This window comes from Oratosquilla oratoria, chromosome 17 (assembly GCF_046742065.1).
Source record: "Oratosquilla oratoria isolate Oo_2021 chromosome 17, ASM4674206v1, whole genome shotgun sequence".
Taxonomy (NCBI): domain Eukaryota; kingdom Metazoa; phylum Arthropoda; class Malacostraca; order Stomatopoda; family Squillidae; genus Oratosquilla; species Oratosquilla oratoria.
In genome coordinates this window covers 25,874,382-25,889,381 of record NC_134793.1, presented here as the reverse complement: position 1 = coordinate 25,889,381, position 15,000 = coordinate 25,874,382, and the positions used below count along the sequence as shown (strand labels likewise).

Below are 15,000 nucleotides of genomic sequence, written 5' to 3'. Positions count from 1 at the left end.
GGCGGGGGTCGGAGTCCCCCCGCCCCAGCTCCACCTCGCCACGCCCATCCATCTCCTCAGATGCAGACCTGCCCTACATATCGTACACTGTCAACAGACCGATTGGAGGTAAGTGAATGGTGGGGTGGGGGGGGGGCATTTTTTTCAACGAGGTAATTTCTTCTCCTCCTCCTCCTCCTCCTCCTCCTCCTCCTCCTCCTCCTCCTCCTCCTCCTCCTCCTCCTCCTCCTCCTCCTCCTCCTTCTTCTTCTTCTTCTTCTTCTTTAGCTTGGGAGTGTTTTTTCTTTTTTCTTTTTTCAGCGGGAGGATAAAACAGCCAAATTCCAAAGTTCGACAACACACTTGTGGTTTCCCTTTCTCTTAGCAGATGATTCCCAATGAATAACTACGCGCGTCTTGTGAGATTCTGTTTGACATGTGTGTGCGTGCGTTTGGTACCCTCAACATCTGGGCTGGTTTCCGTGGAGGCGAGCCACAGTGCCACGCCCCTCGTCAGCCTCGTGGTCACGTGATCGGCGATGAAACCGGCTTCCCCTACTGGTTCCCCGCCGACGAGGAGAGGAGTTGTGCTGGACACCCTAATGGAACAATCAAACATCGAGAGAGTAAACAATCCTTTTGCGTCATTGGCCATCCAACCCCGTTATGGGTCACTAACCCACATGTTTAGCGTGCGTGGCATATCTGCAGAGCCTGGAGACGGGAGTTCTGGACTCCGAATGATGCCTCATGGGTGTGGTTGGTTACGTTGAGGTGCCCCCTCGGACGAGCAAGATGCCTCTTTTGCCCCCCCCCCCTCCCCCTTCCGGGTCAGGACGCGTGAGGCCTTCTGGATGGGAGAGGCAAAGCGGCCGCATCGCCTGACTTGAGGAGCCTTTGGGTCAGGCACGCCCTCAGTCAAGCAGCTAGGAATGGATGAATAAGTAAATGACTTTATAGAATAAGATGAAATAAAATCCAACCAAATTACAGAAATGAACAAAGAAAATGAGATGAAAGTTAAGGCATTGCCCATTAAAGGAAATGCTACATGGCCTTTACCATTTTTCTCCATTGCCAACCCCCTCTTTACTCCTTTTACAAGTCTGTCTGATTCAAAAGGAGAAATGCCTGTCTTTATGGACTGGCCTGTGACCCTTATGAAAGGTGACGCTCTGCATTTTGTGTACATTGTAAAATCTGTAGGAACGTAGTTTGTAGAAAGATCAGTATTCCAACAGTTTGCGTCCGAAAATCCGTGGTCCTGATCCCCAACTTCAAACCCCAAAGCCTCCTCTCGAGATGGGCTGCGTCCTCCTAGACAGGGAACCACGGTTGGGGCGTGAAGGAGGTTCAGGAGGAGGATTGAGGCGGAGTCTGAGAGGGCGAGGAACCCTCTCTTCAGATATAACTGCCATGGTGTTGGCAGGTGGTGACAGGTGGCGGGAGATGCTGTGCTGACACACGCTACTCCCCACGGGAAGAGTTCCGCCTGACGCGCCTGAGTGCCTGGCGCGCGTGAGAGCTGCTAGATGAGGAACAGGTTTTGGAGGGATAAGTCTCGACCCCTTTCTCACGGTGACTTACTCACGGGGTTACCTTCCGGATGAAGACGAACTTTTGCGCCCCCTTCCGGATAAGGATGACCTCCGGGCAGTTAAATTCCGGATAAGGAGGAACTCTGGATGACGGTGCGTCTGGTTTGGGTCCGGGCGATTTCCGGGTTGTGCTCCCGAATAAAGACTCGGTCTGGGTAAAAGAGTTATGACACTGGGCCAATTTTCTTCCTGCATCCCACCTTCAACCTCCAGTTGACTAACTAGAATATGACTGCGGTTACAGAAGCTTAGACTCTTCTTAAAATCATTTCATCATTATTCGTATAGATTTACAGTCCCCTTGTTCATCGTTCAGCTTTCCTAGATGTGACGGAAAAATATTTTGATATTTGGAGATTTGAAAATTCAAATATTGTAACCGACGTCGCTTTGACACCAACGAACTCTCAACGGCCGGTTTTGGTAAGGCTCGTGGAAGCTGCCCAGTGAGAGTGATGAGCCTTTTAAGAACTTCGGAGTCCCCGAAGGCGGCGTTCGTCATTCCGGTGACTGCGTAACATCATCATCATCTGACCTAAACAAAGAGAATCCCAGTGTATTCATTCTCAACCAAGATAGACATGTCATAAACATATATACATCTTATGTACATACACGAGATGAATGTATATTTTCTTTCTTGATCAGAATTTATTTCATGCAGAACTTAATATCAAATTTGTTTTCCTTTTGTCTTTCTCTGTGACTTTATGTTGACTATGTTTTCTTAGTAAGAGCGAAGGAAAGGTGAATGGCTAAATGCAGCCGTGGATGTCGTAGAGGGATGAGAATGGCTGCCGTACAGCAAGAATCGGCAGCACAAGGGACGAGACTTGGCACCAGACAGGCACGGCAGATGATTTTGAAAGATGTAAAGATCGTGGGAAATAACGTTGCCACTCCAAATAAAGAAATAACAAGAAATTAAACTAAAACATCTAGAATAGACTTTCACGAGCACTAATTTTTGTAAGGCAGTGATTGCATAAGAATAACTCGACATTAACTTGCATATCAAGAAGAAGTGTTGACACATGTAGGGTTCTACAAATAAAGAAAATCTGGCACTACCTTCATAAGGTAGTAGATCCCTATCATAGAGACATAAAATATATTACCGTTGTGAATGGATGATTGAGGTGGATACAAGAGACAGGAGATGGAGAGTGCAGAAAGAGAAGAGGTAGCGAGGAGGGGGAAAAGTAACACAAGTAAGAATGGAAGAAAATGGATAAGAAGTAGAAGATCGAAATGTGAAGAAAGAGTAAAGGTCAAATGGAGAGTAATATTCGTTGACCTGCTTCTTTTATACACACACACACACGCACGCACGCACGCACACTAACGTATTTATGCCCATGGATGTGTTACATCAGTTAGTGCCCCCACTGAAAACTTCTACAACACACGTAGCCATGTTAATATATCGGTTTGTACCCCTATCCGGCTACTTGACCATATCTGATACATGATTACAATTAATTCAAATAAGTTGGATTATAATGGCAAAAGAAATTCGGACAGAGATATGAGGTGCTTCCTTTCCAGATCTTTAGTTGAAAAGGACTTAGCCATACACTGACGATTTGCCAAGAGAAACCCTTTAGTTGCAGATGGGCTATACAGTTATCTCTTTGAGACTATAATTATAACCCATTCACACCCTCTGTATTACATTTTATTATTTTTTTCTGACTAATACCAGACGCCTGGGAAGGAACAGGTCATTTCTGCTGAATATACGCGCAGCACCTAAGTCCTCTCCTGTAGTCCACATTTTAGATTCTTGAAAGGATACTCAGAAGGTCCATACAATGAGTTACAATAAGGCTTGCCTACAGGAAACCTTTCAGTCCACAACAGGGTCGGGTGAAAAAAAGGAAATGCGTTTCTACATTTCAGATTCCCCGAAGGCCACTCCGAAGGGGGTTCGAGTTCTGAAGGGATCCCCGCGACGAAGGAGAAGGTCGCCGCGCCCGCAAGAAGTGGTGGTGGTCCGCGAAGCCAACACCAGCAATGTCGTCGACCCCGAGCTCGCCAGGTTACAGGTGAGTCCTTCAGAACCCAACGAGTTCGAGTTTTCGAGTCTCGAACATCGGGAGAAAGGTCGGGACTCGTGCCGAAAACGTCGACTTTCAAAACGTCGACTTAACCTAACATGATCTGACCGAATCAAACTTGACCTAACCAATCCTAGCCTAACTTTAACATGACCTGATCGAAGACAACTTAACCTGATATAACATAACCTAATCCAGTCATTTTCTGTCGTAGACTTCCAGAAAAAAGTAGACATTTTAGAAAGGTGAGATACATTAGACCTGTCAGCTAAACGTCCAATAATAAGATGATACAAACATAAAATCAAGTCTATTCCAAATGATCCAATCACCCACCAACACTCGGAACACGTTACTCTCCGTGCATTACCCTCCTTTATTCTGCACACCCATACCACGGACAAGAGTATAGCATTTCTCCCCTAAAAGTAGCCAGGTAAGTGTTCCCGGCTTTCCCGAGGACACAGTTATCGTTCAATCGACCAAGTGAAATCAAATGTAGCATTACCGCGCCAAAAGTTGGGTAAAGTGAGTCCTACATGGGGATGGGTTAGTTGTGTCTTAACATGGACTTCGGCAAAAGACTTTTCCTTCTCTGCCCCTACAGTCCATCCCAACGTTCTTGCCCATCATGAGGAGTGCCCTGACGGCGCCCTCGGCCAGGGACCCCGAGATTCTGGAGCGCCTGGACACGGGAGGCCTCCTGGCTCTGGCTCGCCGCTATCAACACCACCTCCACCTTAACGCCGTCGTCGCTGCCGAGACGCAGGACAGACTGACACAAAGGATTCGAGATGTAAGAATGGGATTTGTAGGTTGTTCTTGCTGTGGGAGAGGTGCTAACCTAATTTACTTAATTGTAATATAGGGAGAAGGCTTATGACACGGTAGACATATTATTTTGATATAGGTCCTTTGAAATGCGGTATAATTTAGAAATTCTCATTTTGAACCATGCTGACTGTAGGTAGATATATGTATATTTTTCCCTATCATATACTGTATACTGATTGCCACACTACCGTATCTCCCTCAACCACACAGGTGGACGCTCAGGTGAACGAGATAGTCTCAAACCTGATGGAGAGACAGAAGACTTATGCCCGTCACGCCGAGAAGTTGAACAAGGTGACGGAGGTGAGCCATGCCCTCACCCGGTGTCATGCAACCCTCAACCTCATCCTGGAGTCCCTGGATGCCCTCAACAACTCTCTGCCCATCGAGGACCGCCTGGAGCCCTTTGTATGGACCACAGGATAGAGAATCCAAAGAGAGGAGGAAGAGCACGAAGTGGATCTTCACTGTCGTATCAAATGCGTAGTTCTCGAGTCTTCTTTTCACGGGGAGTGTGTGTCCTCCCTGTCATCACCATTTCCCCAACTCTTTATTTTTTCATGAATTCATTTATTTCCCACTCACTTTCAGTACTCCTTTCCCCCTGACCCTACTCTCCTCCTCCTCCCCATTATCCATATCTTCAAATTTCCCCACAACTTTACCCTTGATCTTCCACATAGTCCAGTTATTCTTTGGAATTTGCAGAGTAGATGTATTTCCCTGCACCTGTAGTTCGTCCTTCCTGTATCCCCTATGGACACTCCACCCCAATCGTTTTGTGCAGTAAGTATATGCATATATATATATATATATATATATATATATATATATATATATATATTATTATATATATATATATATATATATATACTGTGAGCCTGTGCTGTTTACTGTTCATGACTTAGTCCATCATGATTTCAACCATCATCATCATTAAATGTGTATGTATTGGCTGGACTCTTCCAGGTACAGTTCTTTAATCAGGGTCTGCATCATTCAAATACATATTTCTTTTGTCTTTAATTTACTGTCTTCATCCTTATGTCCTACTTCTAAAAGTTGATTTGCATGCCTACCAGTCCAGTAGTCTTGTTGTTCCGATTTCCTCCCCTTCTTTCTACTATCATTTATTTCCTTGATTATATGTGTGTCTCAAACCAAAGATTATGCTGTGAGACTCAGTTTAGGCCAGTTACCAGGATAATTCATGAATGTCAACTCCAGCTATATGGACATGTGGCACGTTTCCCTGGTATTGATCCTACTGACAGGGTTCCTGTCTCCCCAAGAGACAACAACCCTTGATGGAGGACATGAAGGGGACACACACACAAGAATTCACGGCTGGGGTAAGTTGGTCAAACCTGTCGAGAGTTGTTTGGAGTGAGAAAGGAGGGTGTCTGCATGGGAGCTTGCTCAGAGTGAAGAGTGTGCTCCCTGGCATATGCCCCCAATTGATGATGATTGATGTACACGTGTGTGTGACACACCTCTTACTTTGTGTTATTTATTTTCCTCATTTTTGACTGTACAGATGAGAAAAAAAGTTCCTTGACACTGTTTTTATGTGTGATATTAACAGGGTTGTTAATTCATGTGTAATAGAAAAAGATGTTCACCAGAGATAGTCTTGATAACAGAAATAATACCAAGACTGTATGTAACGTGTCAAGGAGTAAGTTTTTTCTGCAGGTGTACATGTGGTCACAAATCCAACCATGACTTGTTTTTCATATGTAATCTTTCAGCATCAATTTGTTGATATTAATAGTTTTTAATTTATGTGTAATGAAAAAAAGATGTCCATCAGTGAGCCTTGGTAAAAAGATAATACCAAGTCTCCATGTAAGGTGTCAAGGAAGAACCTTGTTTCTGCACATATCAAACCATGATTTTTTTTTTTCTTTTTTTTTGAGATAATATGCTTCAGCATCAATTTATGTTTATCGCTGCATCACATCTGATGTGCAGGGACCAAGAACGGGCTTGTAGAAATAATGATCCTGTGAGACAAACTTCAGAGAGGGGTATCTCAATTCTGCCTGTTTTCAAATCCTGTCAGTACCCTCACCTCAATCTAGAGCCGCAGTCCTGGAGATTTGGCATTTGGTTTCTGGACTGTGCTCAAGATCTTGTCAACTTCACCTGTATTTCCTCCACCTTTTCATACAAAGAGAGCTGACAACCTGTGACTGCTCTCCTCCTCCTCCTCCTCCTCCTCCTCCTCCTCCTCCTCCTCCTCAACCAACCAGCTAGTGACATAGAAACAGTTCCACACCAATACAACAAGGCAACAGTCTAACATTACCTCCCAGAGAGGTCTGTAGAAGTTGTATTTACCTAATTGTAGTATACAGGAAAGGAGCAGTGCTCGTCGGGTCCCATCTCCTACTCTTCAATTTATCATATCTAGTGTGTATGTGTCTTGGATGGTCTTGGATCACATACTTGACTTGTGATTGGTAATTATTAACCTTCTGGATGAGAACTCCATAGTTTAGCCCAATTCATGGGTACCACTTTGACTTTGCACACACATCCTAACTCCTTGCCCAGATGAGTGTGTACCAACTTGCAGTTCTGTGATTGTGTTTTAGCCATGGGCGGGGACCAATTTTGAAACCACTGCATTAGCAGGCCAAGATGGAACCACTACACCACCAAGCTGATATATGTGTGTGTGTGTGAGGTTCACCATGGTCTTGGATCACATGTTGGACCCATGATCAACAGATTTACCCTCCCAGATGAGAGCTAATAAATGTCCCAATCAATAGGAAATAGTGTGGTTTTACATGCACACACCCCCAATTCTTTGCCCACTAGAGTTGAAGTACCAGCTTGCAGTGTAGAGATGCTGAAATTTTCAGTTCTAAGTGGGACTCGAACTCGGGTTGCTGAATTAGCGGTACAGCACAGTACCACCACACCATCAAGCTGGTGTGAGTAGGTATGTCTGTGTGTGTACGTAAGGAAAACACGTATCATATTGCTCTTCAGTCTCACTTTTCTTTTCTTTTTTCTCTCTTTTTATATCCTGTTCTCTTTAACTTGCACTCACATACTCTCCACTTTTGCTACTGAACTTTTGTCAAAGTGTGAGCTGTCAGGGAAAGAGCTCTTGATAGCTCTTGTGGTCATGGAAGTATAATCTGAGTGCAAAGTTGCAATACAAATAGGAATTGAACCATTTCCATATGGATCTCTTCCCTGCCTTCTGAACCACTGCACTAATCTAATTTGAATTGATCTAACCAAACCTGACATAACCTTCTTGACATCCTGTCAAAACTCATTATTGCAAGTGATCCTCCATGTGGATGGACAGCCAAAACATCAAAATATCCTGAACAGAAAATGTAACCTCACCCAAAGTACAGAGGGAATGGATCTGATGTATCTCAAGTACCCTAGGCCAGGGAAGGGACCCATTAGAAAATATGTAGAGTATATGCATATGTGTTTGTGTGTACAGTATGTGCATATATATATATACAGTATATATATATCAAATAATTCCAACAGTCGTCCCAGAAATCGAACTGGAATTATTTGCTTGACATATGCCATCAGTGTTGATTCTTTTCAAATATATATATTTGGGGGGTGGGGTAGTATGTGTGAGTAAATTTTGACGAACCCCGAAGGGATTTCTCCCCGTCCTCGCCTTATATGCAAAGGGGGACGGAGAGGGGGGGTCGCCGATTAAATGAAGCGGCCTTGCTGTGGATGTACTGTGTCTTGCGACACTGCTTCTGACCCAGGGCGGTGGGCAGGGTGCAGGGATGACCCGTCATCCAGGAGGTGCTCAGATGAGAGGGAGGGTGGGAGGGGTGTGGAGTGTATTTAGGGATGAAATGGGTGGGAGTGTTTTTATGCCTTTCCCTTTTTGGCTACCTCCCTTGGAAGGGGGAAAAAGCCTTGGTATATGTATGTATGTATGTATATATATATATATATATATATATATATATATATATATATATATATATATATATATATACACACAGGGATTTCTTGAGTTACACGTGTTTAGAATATGCGACTTTGGAATAACACGTAGGTAAAAAATTTAGTCATTTTTTTATATTATATGGATTATTTAGGATAACACAATGTAAAAAATCAAATGAGCAATAGTAAAACTTTACTGTTCACTTTATGCAATTTTTACATTATGGGATCCCTGCAAGAAAGTATTCCTCACATAAATCAAGAAATCCATGTATGTATATATATATATATATATATATATATATATATATATATATATATATATATATATATATATATATATATATATATATATATATATACTATATATATATATATATATATATATATATATATATATATATTATATGTATATTGTATATATATTATATATATACTGTATATATATATGTATGTGTATATATATATATATATATATATATATATGTATGTATAATTTTTTCACAATACAAATAACTTGATAGATAAGTGAAAGGGGGCACAGCCATGTCTGATTTCTTTTGCCATAACAAGTGTATAATGACAGAAGACAAATTTTTATGTCTTGGATTCCAGAGGTTGTGTATATATACATATATATGTGTGTGTATATATATATATATATATGTATATGTATATTTACATATATGTCTAGCTGCTTTGTTTATGCTATTATTATCATTGTTATAATTGCCGGCAGTTCACCAACATTTCTGTCTGTATGAACAATATGTGTACTAAGCTGCTGACTGTGATCAGGTGTAGATAGCCTGGTGAGGTCTCCTTTGAGACCATTGTTTCCTTTCCTGTAACATAGAGAAATTACCTATGTATAATCATTTTCTCTTTCTGAAAAAAAAATATCGTGATTGATACTTCATTCAGCGTATTGATTTTGTATCTCTCCGTTCTTGTGATACCACTTTTAATTAATTTATTGTAGATTGGTAAGTTATGTGGTTTTAGTTGCCATAGAAGTGTAATGCATACATATTGCAATAATTGAGCTGTTCCCATCCCCGCACTTTTGTTGAATAATGACAATATAATTAATAATCCTCTTGTAAATAGAAAAAAATATTTATATGAAGATAACTTAAGCTTATGTCAGTTTTCATTTTTCAGTTTGTTCTTCATATTTGTGCTGATATAACAGTAATGATGACTACTAAAAATGTTAATTGTAATATTTATAATGATAATAATAATGATGATAATGTCAATGGAATTGTGGTATTATTATCAGTTGTAATGCCTAATGGTAATAGTAGTGGGGTTGGAGAAAATTGTAGAATAAGAGGAGCAAGTAAATGCCTTAGGGGATGAAAGTGTGTCAATAAAGATAAGCATCTGGAAATGGATTCAAAGAGAAGATTACATGAAGGGGTGATTGTACTGTTGACACTGTATGGGGCGGAGACTTGAAGTTTGAGAGAGGCAGAAAGAAGTTTAAATGTGTTCGAGGTGAAGTGTCTAAGAAGTAAGGTAGGGGTTACAAGGTTGGGTAGAGTGAGAAATGAGGAGGTGAGGAGGAGAACAGGGGTGGAAAAGGAGATGGCAGATAGGACTGATGATAGAGATTTGGGATGGTTTGGACACATGGAAAGAATGACTGAAGAAAGATTAGCAAATGAGGTTGGGAAGGCAAAGGTGGATGGAGTGAGCTTGAGGGGACAACCGAGGATGAGATGGATGGATGGGGTGAAAGGGACTTTGAGCAAGAGGGAAATGTCTGTTGAGCAAGGAAGGGAGAAGGCAGGGGCTAGGGCTGACTGGAGAATGGCTGTGTATGGATGATTCTTTGATGCAACATGAAGGGATTTTCTCTCTGTCTTCTCCCTTTTCTATGTTGAACAAGGAAGGGAAAGGGTGGGGGATGGGGAGCAGTGAGGAGTGGCTGTGTATGGATGATGTTTTGATGCAGACTGAAGGAGTTTTTCCTATCTTCTCAATTTTCCACACGAGGGGATGGAGAATGGGGGTCGCTGATTGAGTGAAGCATCCTTGCTGTGGATGTACTGTGTCTTGCTGTATTGCTTCTGACCCCCCCCCCCCCAGGGCAGGCAGTGGGCCGGAGACAGGGATGACCCACCATCCATGAGGAGCTAATATGAGAGGGAAGCAAGGGTGGTTGATGGGAGTGGGTGCGTGACTTTGACTTGGCTACCTCCCGACCTTCATATATAGTTTGTAATAGAAATGCATAGATTACATATTTATATACTTTCTTCAACACTCAAGGGATGAAGTGGGAGGGTCATCATGTAAATAAAGTGCCTGGCCTTCCTGTAGATGTACTGTGTCTTGCTGCAATACTTCTGACACCCCCAGGGCAGTGGGGGGGGGGGGATAACCCTTCATCCATGAGGTGCTAAGATGAAAGTGAAACAAACGGGATTGTGATGGGGTGGGGTGAGTGCCTTGGCTGGCTACCTCCCCTTTAAAAAAAAAAAAAAAAAAAAAAAGCATTTGGTATATTGATTGATACACGTGCGAGTTGTTGTGATTCAGCCACCCAAACTAGAATGAGGAAAGAACCTTTGTTGTGTGTATGTATGCATATATATATATATATATATATATATATATATATATATATATATATATATATATATATATATATACACACACACATAGGTGATGAGATAGCCTTCTATATAGTAATGTTATATGGGGGAATGTGAGTCTGTGGCCAGTTCATTTCGGCGGTTGTACTGCTTCGGCAGTGGGTGATGGCCTGATCGAAGTCGTGTCAATGCGAGCTTTGCTCGTCGAGGGAGTGACTTCTCAGTCGGGCTAATGTCGAGTGGAGTTTGATTGAGTAGGGGGTCTTTCGGGGGTCCCCTTCCCCGGGCCCGGGTGCTTCAAACACCTTCCCACCACAGTTCCGAAGTCGGGAAAATGACCCGGTGGGAAATAATTCTAGTCTTGCGGAAGGAGAGCGTGTGATTGGCTGGATGGAATTCCTGTCATCAAACCACAGCCAATCACGTGCGTTTTCTTTTCGTTTCTGACCAATCAGGGAGCGTGGAGGCCGGGGCCAGTTCTCTAAGCATACTTGTGCGATTTATGATCAACTGATTTTAGGGTAAAGCATATAGCCCGTAGGAGTGACGTCGCATTCCCAATAAAAATGGGATAAAGCAGATAAAGTGGTGATTAGACATGGCGTAACTTCAGCAGCTGTCGCGTGTGCTCGACTGCCATGGGCACCTGAACGGCTTCATGGTTTTATATCTGATTTAAGTCTTTTATGTGTTTTTTTTTTTTGTTTTTGTTTTTTCAGTGTTCGTAACAATGTGCCCAGGATGGTGTGTTTGTTTCTGCCACCGAGTCATTTATTATTACAAGTATCATTATCAAGAAAGACTTTATCTGTGGTTTGTATGGCCTTTCATGGAATATCGTACTCTTTGTCGAACGAAACCACCATAGTCTCACGCCTTTATTCCCGCGTGGAATTTGACCCTTTCCCGCGAATTATTTACCGACACAAATTTGCGAAGGAAGGACGGGTCCTAAACTTACAAAGAAAGAAGAACGAAAAAAGGGTTCATAGGGCTCCTCTAAGCCGATTAAAATTGCCTGTTGGGGCCCGTGTGTTAAGGTAAATTACTTTTTAATGGCTTTGTTAAGGATAGTACCGAAGTGTAAGTGGCCCCTTTACTGCTGTTGACGGTTTATATTTTGTTGCGTCCGTGAGGGAGACCCGCCCGCGCAGCGAAGAAGCCAAACCCTTCTGGACTTCTGCGTTGCCTTTTACCTCAGTCGTCCATTTCGTTTATGGCCAGGAGATTTTATTTTTCAGTTGAGGGGAAGCCCTCCCCTTCCCCCGCAGCCAGAGGGTTCATTAAGCCGAGAACTTGAACAGTACATCGGCAGACGGAGACCCTGCCTTTCCCCGAATTCCTTTCTCCCCTCAGCTGAATAAAACCATCTGGCGGCAGACCAAGTGTGCCATCACGTCGACCAGAAGAAAGATTGCAACCGTTTTGTTCCCAGAGTCAAATAAAGTAGTTTTGAATTGTCCATAATGAAACATTCAAGGGAGGTTAAAACGAGTTTCGATAGAACTAAGAAACGGCTGTCCAATGCCCTTTGAAATTTTCTTTTACCAGATGGACATCCATCACTTTTGTTTTGCCAAATTATGAAATCAAGATTCATCGTGCCTACGTTTTCTACAGTTAGCCTATTTTCATATTTCCTCTTATAAATAAAAAGAGTAAGAGAGAGAGAGAGAGAGAAATGTGATTAAGACACGTTGTAACCGAAACGAACAGAAATAGCGGCGCCGCCCGGGGCAAGTGTCTACTACTCTGGCGCGGTTTCTTTTGGGAGCGGACCTCGCCAAGTCGCTTTCATCCCACTTCTCTTTTCCTGCTCTCCTCCTCCTCCTCCTCTCTCCTCCCTCTCTCCACCCCGTCCACTCTCACTCCCGTCCCTCACTTTCTCAGGTTTCTGGCAGCTACGTCACTGATGTGTTGCCCCAAGGCCCCCAACGTGCCAATAATTAGAATGATAATTCGCCGTTTTCTTTGCGCGATACCGTCATACCTCAACATTCTTTCCTGTTGTCCAGTTGTCCTTTCCAGATGCCCCAGTTTGTCATCCCTGTATTCACTCTGTATGTATATTTTCAGAAATAGACTCAGTATAATCGGAGAAGTGTGCATCCTTGGGGATAATAATGATTTTTTTTTTTTTTACCGTACAGCCTCTTATAAGAGCTTAAAAAAACGCACACTCGCACACAAATTCTAAGCCAAGTTTAACAGATAGAGACACAGATACCCTCACGAACATAACTCTAATCTTATATATAAAAAGTGGGTAAATACTTTCCTGTATGTACATGTACACGCGCACGCGCGCACGTACGCATACACGCACATGCACATACATATGCGCACACATACACAAACACATGCACAGACACGCGCACGTACAAAAAGAGTATAAGAGAATTAAAAAGAAAACAAAGAGCAACGACAAAGTTGGTCCCAACATTTGCAAACCTAACATACGAACAAAGACTGGCCGAACTGGAATTACCCACCCTGGAACAAAGAAGAGAACGAGGGGACCTAATGTCCATCTACAGAATTATGAAAGGAAAAGAATGCCTTGATAAAGTGAACCTATCAAAACGGGACAAAGGAAAAACAAGAGGACATGCAATGAAACTCAAAAAGGATAATTACAAAAGAGACCTGAAAAAGAACAGCTTCCCACACAGAGTGATAGATGTATGGAACAAATTGGATGAAGAAATAGTGTGTGCAAACACAATACAACAATTTAAGAACAAACTTGATCTTGCGAGATACAAAAACGGGTCACCACGAGCATAGCTCCCCTTCCCGTATAATACAACTAGGTAAATACATACACACGTAAAAACACATGTACACACACACATACACACGCACAAACACAAACACATGCAAAGACACCCATGTACACACACACACACGCAAACACACACACACACACGCACATACTCAAAGAACCTACAGAAATCCTGGACACGTGCAATGATACAAGACGCCATCCAATAATAGAGGCACTTTACATTAACAAACGAAATCCCCAACCTCGACAGACAAGCCAGTTAACTGGGAGCCTTGCCGAGAGTGCAGAGAGCAACTATAAGGAGGGACCAGACCGAGGGGGCTCCTGTCCGTCCCGTCCAATTAGAAGCAAAAAGCAGAGAGTGGTAGGAGGTATTCCAAGTGTCCCCCAACCCCGTAAAGGTGGCGCCACACTAGGCTAGGAGAGAGAGGAAGGAGGTATTCCAAGTGTCCCCCAACCCCGTAAAGGTGGCGCCACACTAGGCTAGGAGAAAGAGGAAGGAGGTATTCAAAGTGCCCCCCAACCCCATAAAGGTGGCGCCACACTAGGCTAGGAGAGAGAGGTAGGAGGTATTCAAAGTGTCCCCCAACCCCGTAATGGTGGCGGCACACTAGGCAGGCTAGCATGCTACTTCGTTTGAGTAGAGACGACTTCGAGTACAATAATTAAGACTTCCATAAGAACATCTCAATAATGTGGCTAACATTTGTATACGTTTAACCTCTTTTAGTTCGTCATTCAGCTTCTCACTCTATGACGCAAGAGTAATTTGACATTTGGAAATTTTGAAGAACGAAAGATCGTAACCGAAAGGTCGTTTCTACTCAAACGAAGTGTCAAAAGCAAGTAGCATGCTAGCGAGAAATGCCTGTTATGTCGCCACTTTACGGAATCATTTAACTATGGTCAGAGAATGATAGTTGCAGATACGCAAACAGGTGTGTACATGTACATGTACTTCACTTTATTCACATTTCCATGATGTAATGTAATTTCATGTTTATTTATTCATGTTTTATTCTCGGAAAAATAGGTCGGCGCACTGTGCAGTCCGACTTATGTGTGTAGAATCTGAACAATATTCATTTGAGCTCAGAAGGAACTGTATATTATGTATCCTTTGCAACAGATGTATGCAGTGTGGTGTTAGAATTATCCTTTCCATTTTGTCATGTTTA

The 15,000-nt window shown here is 42.7% G+C and overlaps 2 protein-coding genes across 4 annotated transcripts in view; both read left to right on the top strand.

Moving 5' to 3' along the window:
* Positions 1-7,528, top strand: part of BORCS5 (BLOC-1 related complex subunit 5) — a 72,974-nt gene extending 65,446 nt beyond the window's left edge. For all 3 annotated transcript variants that reach the window (XM_076200734.1, XM_076200735.1, XM_076200736.1), the window contains 4 exons: positions 1-108; positions 3,480-3,625; positions 4,245-4,433; positions 4,682-7,528. The exon at positions 1-108 is cut by the window's left edge and continues 123 nt beyond it. In XM_076200734.1, the coding sequence (XP_076056849.1) occupies positions 1-108; positions 3,480-3,625; positions 4,245-4,433; positions 4,682-4,897 (659 nt within the window). In that variant the 3' untranslated portion in view covers positions 4,898-7,528. The remainder of the gene's footprint in view (positions 109-3,479; positions 3,626-4,244; positions 4,434-4,681) is intronic.
* A 5,710-nt stretch (positions 7,529-13,238) lies between these two features.
* Positions 13,239-15,000, top strand: part of LOC143034535 (uncharacterized) — a 122,231-nt gene continuing 120,469 nt past the window's right edge. Inside the window, exon 1 of the mRNA XM_076200726.1 lies at positions 13,239-14,186. The gene's annotated coding sequence lies outside the window, so the exon portion shown is untranslated. The remainder of the gene's footprint in view (positions 14,187-15,000) is intronic.